At 40.5% G+C, this 23,053-nt stretch overlaps 1 protein-coding gene across 16 annotated transcripts in view; it reads right to left on the reverse strand.

Moving 5' to 3' along the window:
* LDB2 (LIM domain binding 2) overlaps positions 1 to 23,053 on the reverse strand; it is a 398,203-nt gene that overhangs the window by 249,401 nt on the left and 125,749 nt on the right. For all 16 annotated transcript variants that reach the window (XM_002814619.4, XM_009239820.3, XM_054553761.2 and 13 more), the window contains exon 2: positions 9,386 to 9,488. In XM_002814619.4, the coding sequence (XP_002814665.1) occupies positions 9,386 to 9,488 (103 nt within the window). The remainder of the gene's footprint in view (positions 1 to 9,385; positions 9,489 to 23,053) is intronic.

Genomic DNA, 23,053 nt, shown 5'->3' on the forward strand with positions numbered 1-23,053 from the left:
ATTGAAAGCTTTGTATTTGAAGGACATTGTGGTAGAGTGTTTTCTCTCATAAGTTTAAGAACTAAGGGTTTTAGAAGGTTAGAAAGAAGTCTTTGCCAGGCTCAATCTTTTTCCATTAGGAGCAGACTTGATCAATACCTGCTTCTCCATGCCTCATTGTACTTTTTATATTTTTTAATTCTATTTTTGTCATAAAAATTCTATGTATTTGAGATGTACAATATGTTTGGATATACATATACTTAGTGAAATTATTACCACAATTAAGCAAACTAATATAGCCACATCCTTCTACAATTTTCCATTGTTGTGAGAGCACCTGAAATCATCTCTTAGAAAATTCCTGGTATATAATACAGTATTATTGACTATAGCATAATGACATTATGCTGTACATTAGGTCTCTAGTGCACCACAGAACTTTGCTTGCACTACTCTTACAGGGTGGATGCTATTGCATTAGAGTTCATCGTTTATGGGTCTGTCTCTCTTGTTATACTGCAAGTTCCCTTGGGCAAGCCATATATATCACAATCCTATGCGTGTGCTCAGCACCTGCCCAGATGCCTGGCACAGTCAACTGTAGAAGGCCTGCAATGCAGACTTTGGACTTAAATTCAGGCAGACTTTGACCCGCATCCTCACTCCCAACCTCTGCTGGGGCATTTCTTTCTTTAACTGGGGCTCATGAGTACAGTGTCTGGAAATAAATAGAAGCAACACTTATGAATAAGAAGTCCAGGTAGATCTCTTAAGTCTTTTTTGTATCATGTGTCATGCTCACACCACATTGTAGCTGCTCTGGAATTGTCAAGATTTCACATTTGAACATGAACTGCGGTCCTTGAAGTAGGGATGCCATATTTAACAAAGAAAACACAGGATGCTCAGTTAAACTTGAGTTTCAGATAAATATCAAATAATGTTGTAGTAGAAGTATGTCTCAAGTATTGCATTTGTATACTTACGTTTTATCTGGCAACCCTAACTTCAAAAAGATAATAAGTTGGAGGTAAGAAGAGTCAGATAACGTGTTTCTCAACAATTTTTTATCGTGTAGAACAGTTGTCTTCTCCAGTCCCCAAACAATAAATTCTGGTAGCAACACCTGTCATTGTGACAATGAAAAGATTTGACACACTTTGTTTTACCCACTATGGGGTAGTGTTATTTCAGTTTGAAAACCATAGGCAATATATTCCATAAAACCGAAAGTCAGGAAATGCATGTGCCAGGACTGCATAGATAACATAGTCACACAGAGTCAGGCAAGGAGCATATCATGTCCATTTTCTGGTTAGTACCTCATTCAGACCTCCAAAAAAAGCTCGTGAGGGCAGTCATAGATCTGACTTGCATTTAAGCCTGTACATTTGACAATTGTAACCCCCTAAGAGAAGAGCTAACCACCACCTCAGATTTCATAACAGCCTGACTTATAACATATTAGGGGATAATAAAAACATACCATATCTGAAACGTTAATTATAAATATGATAATAATTATACCTTCAACTTGTACCGCACTTTAAATTCATTCAAAGCACTTTTCTGTCCATTATCTCATGTGATCATTAGTGTGGTATTTACCAGACATTAGAGAATGGAATGTCTGTTCAAGCCATTGTTATGGCCAATTTGCAACTTCTGATACTATCAATTTGAAACCACAAATGGGAAGAGATGGGTCTCCTTTTTCTCTTTCAGAAATCTGTCAGTTCATCTATCAATTGCGGGCTTTCTCTCAAGTATTTTTATGACTAGTCCTAGATTTTCCATTAATGTCAGAAGAATATTCTCTTTCTGAGCAACTTAGGTAATTATGCTAATTTAAGGTAAGAGTTTTAAATAAAATCAAATCAAAAGTAAATTTAAAAATTTGTGAGGAACTGTCTTTCTCCCAAGAACTGTCTGGTCTGGGAAGGCAATGTCTGACAAACAGCAAGAGTTCAGTGAGTTCTGAATGAATGAATCCATGAATGAGTGAAGGAACAAATCAACTTCAAATGACAATCTGCTCTACTTCTAACTGAATTTGCTACAAATCTCACCATCCTAATGAAGACTGCTACTGAAATGGACAGTCATTAATCACAATATCAGTTCCCACTGCACTCCAGTTTGGGTGACAGAGTGAGAACTCATCTTTAAAATAAAAATAAAATAAAATCACAATATCAGAGGCTAGAGCCATCTGGAAACCATTTAATGGAACCCCATGCGAATAAATACATGGTCCAGGGTCATCTGAGACAACGACATTTATGTTTTTAAGCAACTAAGATGCCACAGTCAGAGGCAAGAATCCATTCCCGTAATTAACCATCAAGGACTACTCTGAGGAAGTGCATTCTTTCCTTGAAAATAAATTTTTGAATGCAATCAAAATCAATTTCCTTTCCTCTGGTCCTCAGTGAACAAGATACAGAGCCCACTCTTTACATATAACTTGCCCAAATAAATTACCAGCACTTGATAAATGTTTAGCAGTTCCTTGCTCTCTGAGCAAAATGGGGGATGAAAATCTCACCCTCTGTTGGACAGATGTGGTAATTGTAATTGTTGGGAACTTGTTTGTTTAACTCCCCATTTGCCATTAATATTCATTTTTTCCCCAATTGGTCTTACATTCTTGGTTCCTATACAGAAAGAAGACAAGTCTGTTTTGGCTCTGCCCAAAACCAGAGTTCTTCCCGCTATGTGCCAAATACATAATGGGAACTCCATGGTAATCTGAAGTGGCTGTCGTCTCATAGGTTTAACTCACTCACTTATTCTGTCATACATCCATTCATTAATTCATGCAGTAAATATTTATTTACTGTGTGCTTTTCAAGAGTGGCACTAAGCTAAAGTTACAGGTGCATCTCATTTAACCCTAAAATGTTGGCATTATTGTTACCCGGATATTACAGATGAAGAAACTGGTGTTAAAGTAGTTTAAGCAACATGTCTAATGTCATCTCACATGCCTAACATCCGGCAGTTATGGAGGAGCAAAGACTCAAAATGAATCTGTGTGGATCCAAAATCTGTGAATGTTATCTCTGTCTCAATGGATGGAAAAAAAAAAGAATGAGGAATGTTTAAGGAAGCAAAATTACTTTATGGAAGACCTAGTCTGCAGGGCCAGCTGGCCATGCCTTCTGAGAAGGCTCAAGAGCTTTAAGCAGTGGCCAGAGGAACCTGTGCCTTTCTAGGTTTCAGGTGGACACCACAAAGGCATTATTCCTAGAAAAAACACACACGCGTCTTAAATTCTTGCGCTTGAAATCCCTTTCCCCAGGTGCTGCAGAGCACACTCTTTGCATGTAACTTTTTCAAGTGGCCACATTCCTGCCATAGTAGTTATTAAGTGTGGTGTCAAAATGCCTTATGCATATTACCAAGGAGTGATTTTCCCAGAAACATGTTTTAAATCATGTAATGGGATATTCGAGAAAGAGAAAGAAAAAATAGAGAAAAAATGCTTTCAGAATTCCTATATAGCAAGCACAGTAAAAATACAGCTGGGTGAGGTCGAACCAATAAAAAGCAGTAGAAAAATAGAAACCAGAGATAGTGAACCTACCTGGGCCCCTTGCAGAGTTTCTCTATCTTAGGGGAACATGTCCACATACACAACACATAAAACCACATATTACAAGACAAAATTGAAGAACTTAGCCAATACTGCAAAGCTATTGGAGCTTTCAGGAAAAATAAAGGAGGTAAGGAACGACAATGTAAAAGAGAACCAGCAAGTGTAGAAATGGCTCCACAGAGGTGTGGATTTGCGGTTCCTCAGACTATCTAATGAGCCTTGGTGACTGAGGAAAAGAAAAGCACAGAGAGTGATGACATTTCTTAAAATAATTTTTCTCTTTTTGGAGAGCGAAATGTCCCTCCAGCAGCCATGGAATAGCTTTTGGCTAGTGTGGCCATGAATGTGTGTGGTCCTGCTGGAAATCCTCATTCCAGACAGGGTACTAAGGTCAAGATGAAATAACAAGTGTGTGATAGAGAATTACTGGGATCCCTAGCCCTAAACCACAAATAGTAGTTAAAAGTTAATGAAAATTGTATCTGCATTGTCCTAGATCTCAATCTAGAGAAAACAATGTGCTTACTGGAATCCAATCTAATAAGAACGCCCATCAATGTGTTATGGAGCATTTTCAAAGGGATGAAAACACTGCCAAAAACTTTTACATGCACCATCCCATCAAACCCTTACATTTCAAATGAGGCCACTTAGAAAAGAATTAGGCTTTTCTGTAAGAAACAGGCCAACAGAAAGTGCTCTGAAACAAGGTAGCGTTTTAGTAGTTACACTATTTCCCCACTAACCTGCAAAGCCATGCGCACTTACACATAGTTTAACCAAGTGTTCTGGAGTCTTTAGCCCCACACATTCTTAATCACTGTTCCCTTCTCTACTCCCTTCTCCTGCTCACCACTTACTAGAAGCGAGAGTGGGTTTCTGCACTTGAATGTTGGGAGCAGAGCCTAATCTCCTCAGTCCTGCATTTCAGCAGGAACTGCCCATTAAAGAGGTCGTATGGACTCCCACCTGGCCACGGAGCCTCGGCATCAGGCTGTCCACATTGTGCACTTGATAAGTCCTGCCCAATGGGAAGCCTTTTCAATGCATTGAAGCTATGGTGAGGCCAAGGACATGCATATCAATGATAATAAATATCCATCATTCTATGCTTCAAACGGTCCTCGGCTCTTTGATTATAACATCTCATTTAATTTTCACAAGCCAGTGATGGCAGTATTTTTTTTTTTTTTTTTTTTTTTTGGAAACAGAGTCTCGCTCTGTCATCCAGGCTGGAGTGCAGTGGCGTGATCTTCGTTCACTGCAACCTCCATCCGCCTCCTGGGTTCATGTAATTCTCCTATCTCAGCCTCCCAAGTGGCTGGAACTACAGACGCATGCCACCATGCCCGGCTAATTTTTGTATTTTTAATAGAGATGGGGTTTCGCCATATTGGTCAGGCTGGTCTTGAACTCCTGACCTCAGGTGATTCACCTGCCTCGGCCTCCTAAAGTGCTGGGATTACAGGCGTGAGCCACAGCACCAGCCCACTAATGGTAGTATTATACTCATTTGCACATAAGAAGATGAAGTCTCTGTTTATCAAGCAAAGCATGGATTAAAGCCCAAGAATGTTTGCATTGAACCCCTGTGCCCTTTCTCCTACACCATCCAGCCTCTCAGCCCTGCACCGCCTGCTGAGATGGGCCTCAGGAGATCCTTCTCCATGTATCTCTCCCAGCAAGGATATATTTTCCAAATGAGATGTGAACCACCTATTTCCTAAGAATGTGGCCAATGTAGACCTGGACACAGGCTAGGTCGGCTGAGAAGCATATTACCCAAATGGTGGTTGTGACTGTCATGAGGCAGAAGAATCGTGTGGGGCACAGTTCTGCTACATGCCTAAAAGGAGCAAAGGGAAATTAATATTGTGCTTGAAACTGATAGCAAGTGATCAGCCTAACCCAAGACAGGGAAGGAAACAGGAACACTTTATGCTGGACTTAGAACTGCAGAGCAGGTGCACAGAGGGCTTTGAGGAACCTGATCCTTGGCTTCCTTTGCCTTCTGTTTCAGATAAAGGACAGTAATTATTTGGGACTCTTACTTCTGTTACCAGAAATGTGTGTGTTGATAAAAGCATTTACTTTCCTTTAGCTATGGCATGATGTAGGAATAGGGTGTGTGTGTGTGTGTGTGTGTGTGTGTGTGTGTGTGTGTAAGAGAGAGAGACAGACAGAGAGAGAGAAAGACAGACAGAGAGAGAGAGAGAGCAAGCTGACTTAGGAATCAGCAAACTTGAGGCTCAGCCTCACCTGTGGGCTCACCTAACCTCTCTAGCCCAAGTTTCCATTTTTAGAAAGGACCGTTTTTAGCCCTAATGTTCTTTATTCTACTGACCTACTGCCAGGGAATTGTCTACCTCTGATACTCTTCTTTCCTAGAGTCCACCTTATCCAACGGATAGAACTTCCTCCATGGAACTGCCCACTTCTCCAGCTGTCAGAGTAGCACCTTCCTGGTGTTGTCCAGGGCGGGGGCAGGCAAGTGGCCTTGGGGATGCAAAGGCCAGTTTCTCACATAGTCTAATAACCTGGCCCATCCTGAAGCTCTCCCCACCAATTACCACCTGTCCCCTAAGAAAACATCAGTGGCTTCCACTTGCCCAATCATATCTCACCTGGGCGGACACACCCCCATCAGGGGAGTGAAGGGCTTAAGAGATGGGGCACGTGGAGGAAGAGGGTCAATACTGAGGGGCTTTCTGCTTTCTGAATGAAAGGAACAATATATCACCCAGAACATCATCATCTCTTGAATTATTATAATGCTGGGACTTTTGTTCCTATTAAAATCTATCAGAACAGCCAGATGTGGTGGCTCATGCCTGTAATCCCAGCAATTTGGGAGGCCGAGGCTGGGCTGGTGGATCACTTGGGGCCAGGAGTTACAGACCAGCCTGGCCAACATGGTGAAACCCTGTCTCTACTAAAAATGCGAAAATTAGCTGGGCGTGGCGGTGGGCACCTGCAATCCCTGATACTCGGGAGGGAGGCTGAGGCAGGAGGATCACTTGAACCCAGAGGCAGAGGTTGCAGTGAGCCGAGATCACACCACTGCACCCCAGCCTGGGTGACAGAGTGAGACTCCATCTCAAAAAAAGAAAAAAAGATCAGATCGTAACCCAGAGTTTGTCTGAGTACGCCAGCAGACCACTGTGAGTTAATTTCTTCCTATTCAAAAAAATCCAAAGATCTCAGTAAAGGATTGCTTTGCCAACATTTTACTTGATGATATAAACTTTTCTACAAAAGTCTATGCATTTGTGTACTCATTTATTCCTTCATTCAACAAATATTTATTGAGCTACCTATTATGTATGAGTTCCTGTATTAATCTGAGAATTCAGCAATTAACAAAACAGAGCCCTCATCCACATGGAAATAACATTCTAATAAGGGATGACATACAATAAATAAATAATCAGACGCCTATTACAGAATTTATGGCAACTTAGAGATAAAGTATCATAGACCCAAAAGGACCCCCCTAGACACCAGTGATGGGGAGGAAGAAGGAAAAGTTTTTTCTAGTAAAGCTAAAAAAAAAACCCTCAGCTAAAATATCTCTTATTTTTTCATATGTGTGTAATTGGGGATTCTTTTTTTAACAAATACTAATGCAACAGACAAATCTTACTTTCCTCATCAGAAAAACAAAGCTTTCAGCTTCCCAGGAAGCGTGAAGGAAGAGCTGAAGCTTCCAGCCCCAGGACAGCCAGGCGTCTGCCCAGCCCGGCACAGCATGCCTGGACCTCGAACGGGTTAAGGTGGCAGCGCCTGAGCTCAGAGCGCTGCATAAACAGTGCATGTCAGGCGTTCTAAGCAAGCTTCATCTTCCTTGTCTCTCAGTCTTGGGCTGTCAATCAGCTGTCACCAGCCCGCACATCAGCAGCGTGTGCACATCACCAGGCTGTCAGCAAGGCAGCTGATGAGACTCGGCTCAAGACCGTCAATCATCTTTGTTTCTCTTCTCTACTCGGGAAATATTTTGGCTCAGAGAAACAAAGAAACCTGGGCAACAATGGCTGGTAGTCAGGCATTTACTCCTGTTCATGGAGATAAGATCTTAAACAGGCGATGATCGTGATTCACTCCCAAATGATGCTGGGGTGGGATGGACAGAGGGAAGAGCCAGAATCTGTTGTATTAGGACATATTTTAAAACTGTAATTCTAGTTCCCTGAGTAGTCCCTGATGGATTCCCAAACCAACAAAGCACAAGAACATAAAACAATGATAACTTGAAGTTATCTGAGCTTATGCCTCAGAAAAAAATAAGGTGGCTCAGGATGGATGACTGCTTGGTTAGAAATTAAACGCCATTGATCAGGCAGCTTTTTGAGGAGGGAGTAATTGTTGGACTGCTGAGATCATTTATCTCCTAGGGACTTCTGAAACACCTCTTTAGGGCATGAGGCTGCTTGGGGGCACCCACACACCGGAGAGCAACTTAACTCAGGAGGACCGCTGTGAAGTAGGCTTATCAGTGCTTGCACCAGGAGTCACTTTGTTGAATAAGGTGCTCTAAACAGCCCATTTTCTGATATACTACCTTCCCCTCCTCTGGCCCAAAATATTGATTAGAAATGTCCCACATCCTTAAAAGTCCATGAGACACAAACATAAAGAGATGCGCCTGGCAACCAGTTTCAGTTGGGCAGCAAGTCCACTCCAGGCTGCTCCTCCAGTGTTTAACACTATTGCAGAATCGCCATGTGCATATATTAGCATAATTAATCAGTTAATTATGCAATTGATGCTACTAGTATAGTTGCTAATAGTATGCAAATAGCACCAAGTTGCCTAAAGCCTCCCCCAATTTTTTGTTTAATTGTTGTTCCCTAGTGGCTTTGAAATAGATTAGCAACAATCAGAGCTTTCAATCATACGTATCAAGAACGCTATTACCTGTAAATGTTTCAAGTGTTCTGGATTGACTCATTCATACCATGACTGGTTCATCATTCCATGTCTGGTTCCCTCATCATTTCAGTGTTTGTGACAGTGGGGATGTTTTCCCTCTGATGGATTCTTTCCTAGGTGCAACACTGATTTCTGAAAACACATCTCTCTCTGATCTAACTGGACATTAATTGCTTTTGTGCTGATGCATCTATGCCTCCTGGTCTGATAGCACAACTAGCAAATCTGATCTCTGACAAGTTGGCTGAACCTAATCAGGACAGATCAGCTGTTACCCAAGGTGCCACAGGCTGTAATTTGAGGATCTTTACAGAGTTATCACTCGCCTGAAAGACAAGGAACTATAATTCTGTCAACACTAATCCCAAACTGTATGTTCAAAGCAACTGTGGCCTCCCCACACCCCCGAAAGAGACAGCACTTGTCAAATAAATACCTGAGATAATTGATAAGAGGGGATTAGAAGGATGTGGCCGATACAGTGACAGTAGGAATTATTATTTTTTTTAAGAACCTTCAGAAGCAGAACATTGGATGTCAAGTGTGAACCGTCAAGGATAAAAGAGGGTGGCGGAAAGAGATGCATGGAAATTGTCCATCATTCCGCTCCCATTCATCACTGGGTGACTTGGTTCATATTTGCCTCACTCTCTAAACAGGCAAATACCCAAACATTCTAAGCCTCGAAGGAAATCTCTCAGAGCCAACCCGGGCTGCCACCCAGTGACAATGACTTGATGAGAAGCAAGAACATTGTCAGGAGTGGAGGTATTATTGTCAGGCTGTCAGCTCTGTGCTATTCTCTGAAGACCCCTGCGGTTTTCTTACAGGCACAAAACGAGGAAATATTAGAAAAATAAACTTCTTTCTTACTGTATCGCTTTGGTCCATCTTCCAAACAAAATGAAAGGGTTAATGTGGCGTCATCTTCAAAAAATTCAGTGGCAAAGGCATCCCACCAGAGGTTGTCACTATCCTGCAAAGAGACAGATCATTTATTTAACAGGGGAAAGTGGGAAATATCTCAAAGAGGAAAAGAAAAGGGAAGAGAAAGAAAAACTCAGTTGCTCCTTGCTCGTTACTTTGCGTATGTGTGTGGCTGTTCTAGGAAACGGTAGGTGGGTGGTCACTCATCAAATTAATTGCCTCAAATAGGAACCAAATTCCAATTTAATAAGTGAGCTCAAACCAATCGAATAAAAATTAATTCTCCAGGATATATTTGGGGAGGTTTAATAAATGTGCTATAAAACACAATGTGATGGTTTTTGACAAAAGGGTTTGCATTTAATGTAAAATACACTTGACCTTTTTTTCTCTTTCTCTCTCTGCTCTTTTAAGAGTTCATTTTTATAAATAGAAACCACAATATTACAACCAGGTTAAACATGATTTTCAAACATAATTTAATCAACAGAGATGCTCCTAGCTCTACTGTACGCAAATATCCCTATAAAAGATACAGGTACGGATACATGGATGGATAGATTGACAGAGAAGTTCACGCACAAGTGATTGTCACATATATATGGACTGTTCTTGATTGTTTTAAGAGGATAGGCAACCATTAGCTTGTTGTTAAAAAGAGTATTAAAAATAGAGCAGTTCAGCAGAATGCAGGCCATCCATATGAATTCTGTTTGTTTGTCCTGGGTTGAATGTTTCTCTTGCTCATGCAGAAAACACTTTGGAAGCGGCCCAGTTTAAGGCAGTTAGAATCACTGTTAATCTCCAAGGGGAGAAGAGGGCCCCCTATCACAGTGAATTAAGAAGGTTATACAGAGTGTCATATTTACAGGAGGAATCACATCCCAGTCAAATTCTCGGTATAGGACCTGATTTATCCCAAAATTCTTAAGCACCATGTTTTTCCAGAGAATTGGAAGTTGAAGACAAGATGCATCCCAGCTGCCTGTCAGATGGAAGGGGAGATAGAAGGGGAATTGCCACTCCCCATGTGATAGTCCCACTGCTGAGTCCTGGCAGAGATACCACAAACCTCTCTTCTTCCCATTAAGTTGTTCTGCTTATGACAACATTAAGTTGTTGTCACTGGCAGGCCTCAGGAATGAACCCTCAGTCGCAGCAAGAATAATTAAGGAGCCACGGAAGATCGATGCCGTCCTCTCCTTCAGAAAAGAAGAAGCTCAGACAAATGAATTTTTGCATCTCTCTTTGGCTTCCTTCCAATCACCGTAGCAAAAGCCAATCCTTTTCTCAGTAAAACAGGGTAGATAGGAAACCACCGAAGAGCAATACATGGATCCACGTACAAACTACTCTGCTTTTTCTCCTTTCAGAAACAAATATGTATTGGGCACTTAACTACGTGTAGGCCTTCAGAATGCACAGCTGAATAAGAGATTGGTCCCTACCCTCAAAGGGCTTAAAGCCCACTAGCAGAAGACAATCACATGAGCAACTAAACAGGCAGTTTCACTCCACATCTGAGACCATGGCACACGTCCTCAATGCTCTGGAAGCTTGTGGAGCTTTTAGAAAACTCAGTGGGCTTGGAAGTGGAGGAATCTGCCAGGGAAAGAAACCCTATTCGGAAGACTGGATACATTGGTTTATTTGACTTTAAATCACTACACAGATGGAAAAAGAGTCACAGTTAACATTTATTGAGTGTTTACCACATGCCAAGCACTAGTCTAATGACTTTATGTGTATTTTCCTACTTAATTCACACTACGAATCCATTTCTTCTGTGTGTGTGGTTTTTTTTTTCTCTTCAATACAAATATAAGCTTCTTGTACACAGGGGCTTTGTTTTGCTTGCTACTTTATCTCCCAACCCCCAGAACAGTGTCTAGCCCAGGATATTACTCATAAAAGCAGCTCAATGAATGAATGAAGCTGCTCATATTATCTCTACTTTGCAACTGTAGAAACCAAAGCTTAGGCAGTAAATGTCACTTGCTCCAGAACACTCAGCAAATAAGTGTCAGAGATGGAATTTAAACTCAGACCACTGGACACCCCTGACCTACCCATCCTTTGCTCTGTAGAGCAAGCTGCTACATTTCCCTGACAGTCTTTGAGAGGCTGGGGTTAGGATTCAGCAAGAGGGGAGAAAGAGTTGAAAGGTAATATTTAGTCTCAGGTTGATTTCTTCTTTGAGCTCCTTGCCTTATGCAGACCTGTAGCCAGGACTCACACTCAGGAGACTGCCTGGCGCTTCACAGTAAAGCAGTTGGTAATACATCATGGCGGAATTCAGTCCTGCAGGTAACACTGCCTCTTCCCAGCTTTGTGAACTTAGCAATTTATTCTACCTTCCCCAGCCTGTCTACTTATTTAGAAGCTGAGGATAACAATAACAACAACAATAATTACGATCTGGCAGCACAGATCTGAGGACTAAATAAATTAGTAGGTATAAAGTGCTCCTCAAAGGGAGTGAAGATCAATAAAATCTTCAGGAGATAAAATCTGCAGGAGAGCACCCCAAAGACAGTGAAGATCAATAAAATGCCCTTTCCCTGCCTCTGTCTACCATCTTTAATATCATATTTAGGGCAGGAGGCATTCCACTTTATAAAGAACTGCACTGAAAATGAACTTTATGGCCAGACGTGGTGGTTCATGCCTGTAGTCCCAGCACTTTGGGAGGCTTAGGTGGATGGATCACCTGAGGGTCAGGAGTTCGAGACCAGCCTGACCAACATGGTGAAACCCAAACTCTGCTAAAAATAGAAAACTCAGTGAAATAGAAAATAGAAAACTAAATGGAATAGAAAATGGAAAAATTGGCCAGCCAGGCGTGGTGGTGGGCACCTGTAATCCCAGTTACTCAGGAGACTGAGGCAGGAGAATTAACTTGAACCTGCGAGGCAGAGGTAGCAGTGAGCCAAGATCACCCCACTGCACTCCAGCCTGGGTGACAGAGTGAGACCTGGTCTCAAAAACAAAATGAACTTTATAAAATAGTCTGTTTATAAATCAGCACTTTTCCCTATCACTTCAACCATTAGCAACCCCTTTCCCTGGCAACAGCATCTGTCCATAACACTGTTAAAAATCTGAATGAAAATGTACTACTTCTCATTCGCTTTGCTCATTATTCAGAGGCCCAGTGACTGGATCCCCTCTGTATTAATTCATTCTCACACTGCTTTGAAGATATACCCAAGACTGGGTAAGTTATAAAGGAAAGAGGTTTAATTGACTCACAGTTCAGCATGGCTGGGGAGGCCTCAGGAAATTTACAATCATGGTGGAAGGGGAGGAGAGGAATGAATGCCCAGTGAAGGGGGAAACCCCTTATAAAACCATCAGATCTCGTGAGAACTCACTCACTATCACGAGAACAAGATAAGGGAAACCACCCCCATGATTCAATTATCTCCACCTTGTCCCTCCCATGACACGTGGGGATTATGGGAACTATAACTCAAGATGAGATTTGGGTGGGGACACAGCCAAACCATATCATCCTCTATTTTCTGATAATCTAACTCTTGGTCTCTGACACTTCTGCTGGAAAATGAACCAGTGAAAGGCAAAAGTCAATAGAAATGCCACTGCTCTGAGGTCACTGGGAGAAAAGAAAGTACTCAAGTTACAATGAGGTTCAAGGAATGTCTATGAGCAGTGTTACAGGTTCCACAGGGCCTACATACGTACGCGAGTTTTGGCAGAAGTTGAAAGAGACATAATGATCCAAGAATGAGAAATGTCATATGACTCAAACTAGCTTCAGTGGAACATGGGATGAGTCAACATCTCAGGAAATTTCAGAAGAGGTCTGCTGGGAGAATGGGCACATTAGGTAACACCACACACACACACACACACACACACACACACACACACACAATTGGTTTTGGTCACAAATCTTGAAAGAACATCCTTGAAATAAAAATGTAACATTTAAGTTCATAGTGCCAGGCACATAATAGGTAGATAATATTTTTGTTTGGCTGACAGAACACATTAATAGATAGATGGATGGAAGAAATTTCTTATTGTGGCATCACAAACTCAGCTCGGGAAGTCACTCTACAAAGTTGTCCGGAGATCTTGATTGTGGACCCTACTTTGTCTGTTGGTCAATAATTTTAAACTGGCATAAAAATGACGTTCTGTGTATTTAAATTGTAATTTTCAATCTCCCCCCATGTGTAAACACGTACACACACACACACACACACACACACAGCTTTTGAATTAGTCTTTAGTTATGACAGAACAAATGTTTATTTAGGAAAGGAATAAAAGTAGTAGAGATTTAAGACAAAAATTACTAAGTGTTGGGTATAGGCCATTCTTGTGTTGGCTGTATATGAAGGAAGCTTATTATGGAAACAGCACATGTTTGGGGGCCCTGGGTTAACTTTAGTATCGTAATCCAGAATTTTCTAAGTGCTGTACATGTATTGAACCATTTTATATTCACAACTACCCTAATTGCTATTAAGAGGCAGAGCAGGCAGCCTTATACAGAACTTATGTCCTTAACTTCTATGTTATACTGACTTACACATATGATTTCTGCCTCTTAATAGCTGGATGACCTCAGTCAACACACCTAATTTCTTTGCGTCTGTTTGCTTGTTGGGTAAGTGGGAATAATAATCTCGGTGTGCTGTGAGGACTAAACAGAAACTGCCCGGCATATAGTAGTTGTTCAATTATGTGTCAACTATTATTATTTATCATTATCTCATTTAACCCTTAAGATATTCATAAAGAATCTAAAATTCAAAAAAGGTAAGCTACTCAATAAAGTTCAGAAAGCAAGAAAGTGATGAAGCTAAAGTTCACGTAACAAGTCTGCCTAACTCCAACACATGCTTTTTTGTAAATAATTTTACTTAAAAAGTTATTTCCCACTTTGGGTTGAAGACCAAAAATGCTTTACGAGAGTTAGAGGAAAAGGTCAGCATTGACTAGAGGAAATTTCCTCCTCCAACCTTTCGGAGTTCATACCCTTTTTCCCACCTTCACATGGTTTTCCTGATAATAAATCTCCTTTTGGAACACTTCTTGCTTCCATTCTGTTGTCTGGTATAGTTCCTGGGATCAGTTAGGCAATTTTTGTAGAAGTAATGTGGATAATAAAGAGATTAGGAGTTTAGGGAGTGGCTGAAATACAGCTAAGACTTCTGCTGAGACAAATAGAAGTCTCTGGCAGAAGATCTAACAACTCTACTGGTAGAAACTCAGTCCTTGGTGACACAGCTACCTCATGAGTTGTGGACAATCACTACAAAAAAAACAATCATTCCCTCCATTTTCCAAGTTTTAATTGTCAGTCATCTAGAATGGTATGGACCCTGCAACACAGACTCTAGCTTGGCCACATGTGAGGAAGAAAAAGAGACCATGGTCATTTGAAAGAAAAGATACTAATTAAAATTCTTCAGCTTTATGTACAGGCTAGCAGTTCCACCTGCTGACCGTAAACTTAGAGCAAACATCATGGGAGAAATGATGCGGAAGTACCACAAAAATGGCCCATTCTCCTTTTGGACCTGGCAATGTGGCCAAGTTCAGCAAGACGGCCAGTAGGAGGCTGTGTGAGTTAAGTTATAAGGCCGTTTTGATGAAGGCTTCCATAGAGCAGCTCACTAAATCTGGTTTCCGCTAAAGTTTAGAGGCAAAGCAGGGTGCAGCTGATCACTCTTACTCCACACACATAATCATCACAAGTTAAACTAACTTGGAGATTAACCAGGAGGTGCATTGAGACTGACCGGTCTCATCTTTGCTCAAAAGATAAAGATCAACATTTTGGGACTTCCAAGTAAAGGGTATAATAGCACACGCTCTTAAAACACAACCACAAGTCTGACATCTTGTTCCCAGGTGTATTGGGTGGCACACACATCTGGGACTGGCAGATATAAGAGATACAACATTTTGTGCATCTAAGCTAAAAGAGAGTCTATCCAGAGAAAAAACATTCTTACCACACCAGAAAGGAGCCAGCATATGCAGGACCCTGGAGTTGGCCTCCCAGCAATGTGTTGAGCCAAGGGATCTCCAGCAGCTCACCTGTCAGGGTTAAGGGCTCCTTGTCAACTCTTTGTGCCTCCCTGCCTTTGCATATGTCATTCTTTTGACCTACAATGTCCAGCAAATGCCAAGATGCAGTTTGTGGACCCCTCTTTCACTGTCTCCTGTATAGGAAATCTTGACAACTATAATCCCAATAGAGTGTATATGAAATTATCATGGAATCATCCATCACCTTGTAATACACATTTTCCTAAAGTGGGCTTTAATACACCTTGTCATACACAGTTTCCTAAAGTATGTTCCAACAGACTACGTTACTTAAGGATAGGGAATGGGCATTACGTATCTACACATCCTCAGCAGGATTCTTCTATAAATTAGTATCCAATAATGGAGTAGAAAAATGGACTAAACAGATGATAAGGCCCTACCCACATGGCGAGTAAGATTCTTTCTCTAAAATTGTAGGAATCTTAAAATCTAACCTCAGTGGCTAGGGGCCAAGACAGTGTTTGAGAGAAGTCTTCTCTCTGTCACATCACTGTTATCTCATCTCACAATGACGGAATGCCCCAGGAATGCATGTCAGAAGTTCATATGGAGGCAGAAATTTTAAAAAATTATCTCACACCTACACTGCCATGCTTTTGAGCCACCTTTGGAGTATTATACGTCTCAGTGGAATGTTGGTTAAGGTTGCTTGTAGTACATGAATGCACTTGATTGGCTGTCATTAAACAAGCCAAATTTTACTTTATTAATTTTAAAAATAGAGAACAGAAGAGAATATGATGAAGACTCATGGGCCCATTACCCAGAATTAACAATTATTGCAATATTATTGCATTTTCCTTTTCTAAAGTAATTAAATGTTACAAATATAAATAAATGTTCTGGGTCACCATATCCTACTCTTTTTCTCTCTCCTCTCTCAGACCCCCATAAACAACTGTCTCATGAAAACCATATGGATCTTCCTAGCCCATCTTTTATATTAATATACATGCATGATTCCACTCATATACAGTCCTATTTTGTTTTTGTATTTTATTTACATGATAGGATACATTATGTTTTCTTCCTTAACTGTGATTTGTTTAAATTTAACATTGTGTTTGAAGACCTATCCAATTTATATATATACATATATAGTGTGCATTTATATATGTACACATATGTCTATATATAAATGTATATATGCATGTGTGTGTATATATATATACATTTTTTTTTTTTTTTTTTTTTTGAGACAGAGTCTCGCTCTGTCACCGAGGCTGGAGTGCAATGGCGCGATCTTGGCTTTCGCTGCAACCTCCACCTTCTGTGCTCAAGCGATTCTCCTGCCTCAGCCACTCGAGTAGCTGAGACTACAGGCACCCACCACCATGCCCAGCTAATTTTTGTATTTTTAGTAGAGACAGGGTTTCACCATGTTGGTCAAGCTGGTCCTGAATTCCTGACTTCAGGTGATCCACTTGCCTCGGCCTCCCAAAGTGCTGGGATTACAGGCACGAGCGCGCTTGGCCCCAATTTATATATTGGGGTCTCTCTTTCCTTATATAAGCTACATACTAATGCACTGAATAAATATATGGTAATACATTTTATTTAAACATTTTGCTACTAATAATCTCCAGATAGTTCATAATTTTTTGGTCATCACAACAATGCTGCCATAAATGTCTCTGTAGTTTACCTTTGTGTTTATATGTAAGAATTTCTCTCAGGCATATGCCTAAAGTGGATATGCCTAGACATAGGGTTTGTACCTGTCTATATTTTGGTCCTTTCATTAGGAGGTCCCTGTACTTTCATATTAAAAACATCTGGTCTGATTGATGCATGGGTAGAGATTCAGAGTACTGTTAAGTAATATATTTCCAAGTGGGATCTAGTAGCAGGAGCAGCTTAATGATAAAAACAGAGACTAGCTCTGCTGAGAGAAGGATGAATATCTAGAAGTCCAAAAAAGATGCAAAAATGGAGTAACACTACTAATAATACTCCAACTTTGCCGATCATTCTCTTAAAAGAGGAGTGTATATTAAGGGCTTCATTAACCAAAAGGAGGATTATTTCTTGACACAAGCATAGGAAAGAAAGCAAGCGTAGGTTTTCCATGCCACTCCACAATGACTCATGGATCAGGAGGACTGAGTACCAAATGCCCGAACTCATGTGTAGATTGAGCTCTATGCACACTGCCACAAGTCTTCTGATCTGGGACACGTGTTTTCCCAACAGACAGGTACTTCCAATTGTTGCTGTTGTTTAGTATCTGAACTGTGTGCGGTGAGTGTTTAGTGAATATTAATAAGTAAAAAGTGAATTCTTTTCCCCAAAGCTAGAAAGTAACAATAGCATACGGCAGCCTCCAGGTAAATAAAGATGAAATTAACTCAGCCTGAACACAGACAGGGGAAGTGGTTGTTGACAATTCTTCTATATTTTAATTAGGAAAAAATATCATCAAATCTTCTTTATTCTAAACAATCCCCTATATGCATTTGTGCTATTACAATCCTTAGTCCTTTTGTCCCATCTCACAGGTGAGGCCAAATTTCACCAGCAGCCTAATCATATATCAGGATGAGACACACAGTCATGTCAAATAGCAGAAGAGAGTCTTAATTATGTTTAAAAATCTACAGAAACATTTTGCTTCCATCCTGGATTCTCTCCTGTTCCCAACTCTATCCCTCTTCACCAAAAACAGGATCCTGGTGCCAGGCTGCCCCTTGGCATCTTTAACTTAAGCACTGACAGGTTATGTGGGATTTTTGCCAGAGTAATTATTTTTCAGTTCAACAATAATGAGAAATTACCATGGCAACCACTTGTCACATGGTACACATACACCCCCTCCAAAGAATGAACCATACTTAAGGCATCTATTCCTTGAAAATGTGTTTTTTTTCTTTATTAAAATAAACTTAAACAGGTCAAAGTGGAGAGTATTCTGAAGGGGTCTGAAAGATGGGAGATGGGAGGGCATTGACTTTCTTCAGTATCTTGTGGTCCTAGAGAAAATGAGAATGTCTCATCTTATAACCCTATTCTCTTGCACACACACACTTAAATAACACTATTAATTTGTATCTTACTATTTTAGTCACTCCTGTTTTACATGCATCAGCTAACCTTTCTCAGAAGATACTGAAGGATAAATTTGCCTGAAATGACCGAGCAGTAACACACTTGCTACACTTGCTCACCCTACATTTCTTTTTCTGCCATATCCAGATATTAAGAAAGAAGACAAAAAAAAAATCCCAAATCTCATGCCTTCTGCCTTTCTGTTACCTAGAGTCCCTCTCACACTGTAGGAAGCTCAGGTCATTTGTTTTCCAAGACTGTAACTGTGTTTTTGATTCCTTAATCACAAGCCACCCTTTCTTCAAAACCAAGGGTCTATCTCAAACCATGTTTATTTTGAATCAGCCTCCCTTAATAAAAATAGTCAACAGTTACAAGGGACTTATCGTATGCCAGCCACCCTTCTGAACTCATTGCACATTATAAACTCCTTAAAACCTCACCATGACCCTACAATATAAGTAGCATTATTAACCCCATCTTATAGATGAGAAATTGAGGCACTGAGGAGTTAGATATTTGCTTAACATTACACAGCTATCAAGTTGCCAAGAAAGAGTTCAACCCCAAGGACTCTGGCTAGCAAGTTTAGACTCATGACTGCTCCATCATGATGTTCCTTTATTCAAAACAATATTCTCTAAAATATCTGTCTTCTTAGTTGTTTCAACATCCAGTCAAGGCCAAGTGCACTGAACGTTCAGGTCTCTCTCTGGAACAGGCAGCCCAAAGCAAGGATTTCCATCACACCTATGGAATTTGGCTTGAAAACACACGGATAAAAGTAACAAGCTAAGACCATTTGCCCTTGCCAGCTGGTAGCCACGCAATCATGAAAAGGATGCAGAGAGGGAATTTTGAGTCTCCCCTTTTTTTACTTATCTTTATGGGATTCTTTTTTTTTTGAGATGGAGTTTCCATCTTGTTGTCCAGGCTGGAGTGCAGTAGCACAGTCTTGGCTCACTGCAACCTCCGCCTCTTGGGTTCAAGCGATTCTCCTGCCTCAGCCTCCCGAGTAGCTGGGATTACAGGCACCCACCACCATGCCCAGATAATTTTTGTATTTTTAGTAGAGACAGGTTTCACCATGTTGACTAGGAGGGTTTTGAACTCCTGACCTCAGGTGATCCACCCGCCTTGGCCTCCCAAAGTGCTGGGATTACAGGTGTGAGCCACTGTGCCCAGCCCTATGGAATTTTTTTTTTTTTTTTAAACAACTCATGTTCTAGAGACTGAATTTTTCTTCTCTAATTCTCAACTGTGATTTGTTCATTCTCAGCTAAATTGCATTTTATTTAACAGTAAGCATTAGTTATTATTTTAACTGAATTATAAAACGGCATGTTACCAACATAGCAAACTGTGTGTTTTGAGAGAGCATCTCAGTGTTTCACTCACAAATCAAGCCCTCCCTTTTAGAAGGTGCTCACTATAGTTCCCTGTCTAGTGCACGTGGATGCTGCCTTGAGAAAGTGGCATATTAAAATGTGCAGAAAGACAAGACTTGGTATCCGGTAGACACAGCTCTTCAGTAGAAGTTACATCAGTGGTTTTCCCCCCAAAGACCTGAGAAATTCATGTATTTGAATCTCCAGCTTTGATCCACAAAATCAGTAATTAATTCTGAGCAGTCCAAACAGAAATGTTAGTTAAAATAACTAAAAGCAATGCCTCAAATGCCTCGGTGTGTATATGTCAACAATTGAGCTTTTTTTGCTACCAGACTTATTACAAGTGTGACGAAATAATTTTTTTTGAAGTTGGGATTCCTGTCAGCTTTTTGAGGGCAATATCTTACCCATGTCTGGTGTGTTTTACATGCACAGTATCTAACACATGGCAGGGAGGCAACAAATAATTGCTCCATTATTTAATTATTTAAATCACTTAATTCAACAAATAAATATTTATTTAACTAAAACCCAGCATATTCTCAAAACCCAGAAGAAAACCAGCACTTTTAATTTTATGATAATTGAACACTGCCACTCTCTGCTCTATTTACATGTTTGTGAAATGGGGGCTTTGATTCTTTGATGACTGAATCAGTGAAAATGAACAGAGTTTCCAAATGTAGTATTTTCTAGTCCTCACACGCTCTCTATCAAGTTGGTAATTTTATTATCCCAATGTCAGTGGGGAAACTGAGGCCCCACGTGGTTAAGAAATTTACCCAAGGTTACAAATCAAATAAGTGGCAATATTGGAATTTGCATCCTCTCTGACTCATAAATTTTTGTTTCCATCCACAAAGCTTTACTCGCTGCCTGTTCCAATCTCTATACTATTCTAGTATGAAAGAGGAATGGTCGTTTTTTAATAATTAAATTTCCTATTTTATACTCAAACATGGAGACATGTACTCTCACAATCAAAAAGAATATACTGGGAACCCTATGCAAAGCCACTTTGAAAATGATGTGGAAAGGCATTACTCTAGAAGCACAGGTTTTGTTCATGACAGCTCTGTGGCAATGAGCACCACGCATCGTATTACATCACACCATCTAGGTGTGAGAGGTCCCGAGATGCAGGATAATGTGATGAGGCAGCAACTCGTATATCTTGAGAAAAGCTCACTGTAAAATCAGGCACAAATTTTCCATTTCAACATAAACACAGCAGACAAGGGAATGTTTCTGAAAAAGCTGGCAAGATTCAAAATCTTGTTTTTGTGACCCACCCTATTGCATTTGAATAGTTGATCAAATGACAAGAATAATTCTTGAAGTCACCACTAAACATTGGAGGACTGTGCCAGGACCAAGGCCATAGGAAACCACTAGATAAGAAAACTCAAGATTTTCTCTCTTCCTACTTGGAAAAAATGAAAAAAATATTTTTGTTCACAAAGATAAATATAAGAAACCCAGAATATTCTTGAAACCTAGAAAAAAATAATGTTTTTCTTGATGACGGTCAATCATTTCTATTCTCTTCTCTGTTTAGAAATCTGTTTACCAGGGGACTTGAATTCTCTCTAATATGTCAGTGACACCCAAGTAGATATTACAGCTCCCAACTTCTCCATGGGACTTCAGAATTATGACTCTAACTGCCTCACTCACCTCTCCACTTCTTAACCAAAGAGGCATCTCAGGCTTAACATGGCCAAAGCCAGATATCTCCTCCAACTCCATCCCCCACAAGCCAATTCTTCTCATTCTCTTCCATCTCCATAATGTAATTCCAGTTTCTCAGTCACTTAGGCCAGCATTTGAGAACATACTCTTGATTCCTGTCTTACCCCAACTCCACACCTCCAATCTGTCAGCAAATCCCATGAATTTACCTCCAACGCATGAATGGAAATCCACCCATGTTTCTTTCCTTCCACTGCCACCCCTTCTCTGTGCCTCCAGTAACTTCGGCCTGGACAACAGTGACTTTTTCCTAACTCATCTCTCAGCCCCTACTCCTGTTCCCCTGTAACCTGTGCTCTGCAAAGAAGCCTGGAGGATCTTTTAACAATGCCCGTTAGATTGTGTCCCTCCCAGCTAAAACTTTTCTATGGCTCGTCATTGCTGTGTAGGGAACTCACTCTCCTGTGTGGCTGGGACTTTCTCTTCTTCTTTGCTGTTGGTTCACTGCACTCTCAGCACAGCCCGCAGATCTAGGTTCTTACCTTGGGGACCTTCCTTCGGGCCCAGGGCTGCACTCCACTACCCCACAGGGCCCTTTGAACCAGCTGTGTCCACCACCAGTGGATGCCTTTCCCCTCTTTGGTGTGGTTTTCTCTTTCTCCTCATTCAAATCTCAGCATCCTTGTCATCTTTGGGTCATCCAATCTACAGAAGCCTACTTGCTATCACATCAGTCTATGTTTTTCCTTGATCATTCCATTTTGTTTGTTTGTCTTCTTACATACAAGAAATTGTGTTCATTGGGAATATAAGATCCTATTGCCTGCTTTCCTCTGAAGCCTGGCATATAATAGGTGGTTAAAAATGATGGCCTGAATAAATGAATATAAAAAATGTGTTAGACAAACTACCAAAGACAAAAGATAAATCTATCAAGGAGACACATTAATCTCCCTCTTGAACTCCCACAGGGCAGCCATACCAAGGTTCAGAGTTGCACAGCCCAGCTGATTACAACCACATCATAGAGTACCAGGAACTTTCCAGAATCTTTATTCACTTTAATGTTTTAAATAAATATATGCTGTGAATCAAAAGCATTAAGAAATATTCATGCCCTTTGACTCAGTAATTCTATTTCTGGGAATCCGTCCAAAGAACATAATCCAAAAATATGTAAATGCTTTATACAAAAAATTACTCACCATAGGAGCACTCATAATAGAAAAAAAACAAACACAAAAAACTAGGAACAATGTGTTTGCCCTACAACAGAGAAATGATTCAAGAAACTGATATGTCCACCGGAAAGAAAACAGAAATCTTTAAAATATAATGTTCACACATGGTTTAAAATAGCACAAGCACATTCTTACATGATAATATAAAGTGA

This window comes from Pongo abelii, chromosome 3 (genome assembly GCF_028885655.2).
Source record: "Pongo abelii isolate AG06213 chromosome 3, NHGRI_mPonAbe1-v2.0_pri, whole genome shotgun sequence".
NCBI classification, from domain to species: domain Eukaryota; kingdom Metazoa; phylum Chordata; class Mammalia; order Primates; family Hominidae; genus Pongo; species Pongo abelii.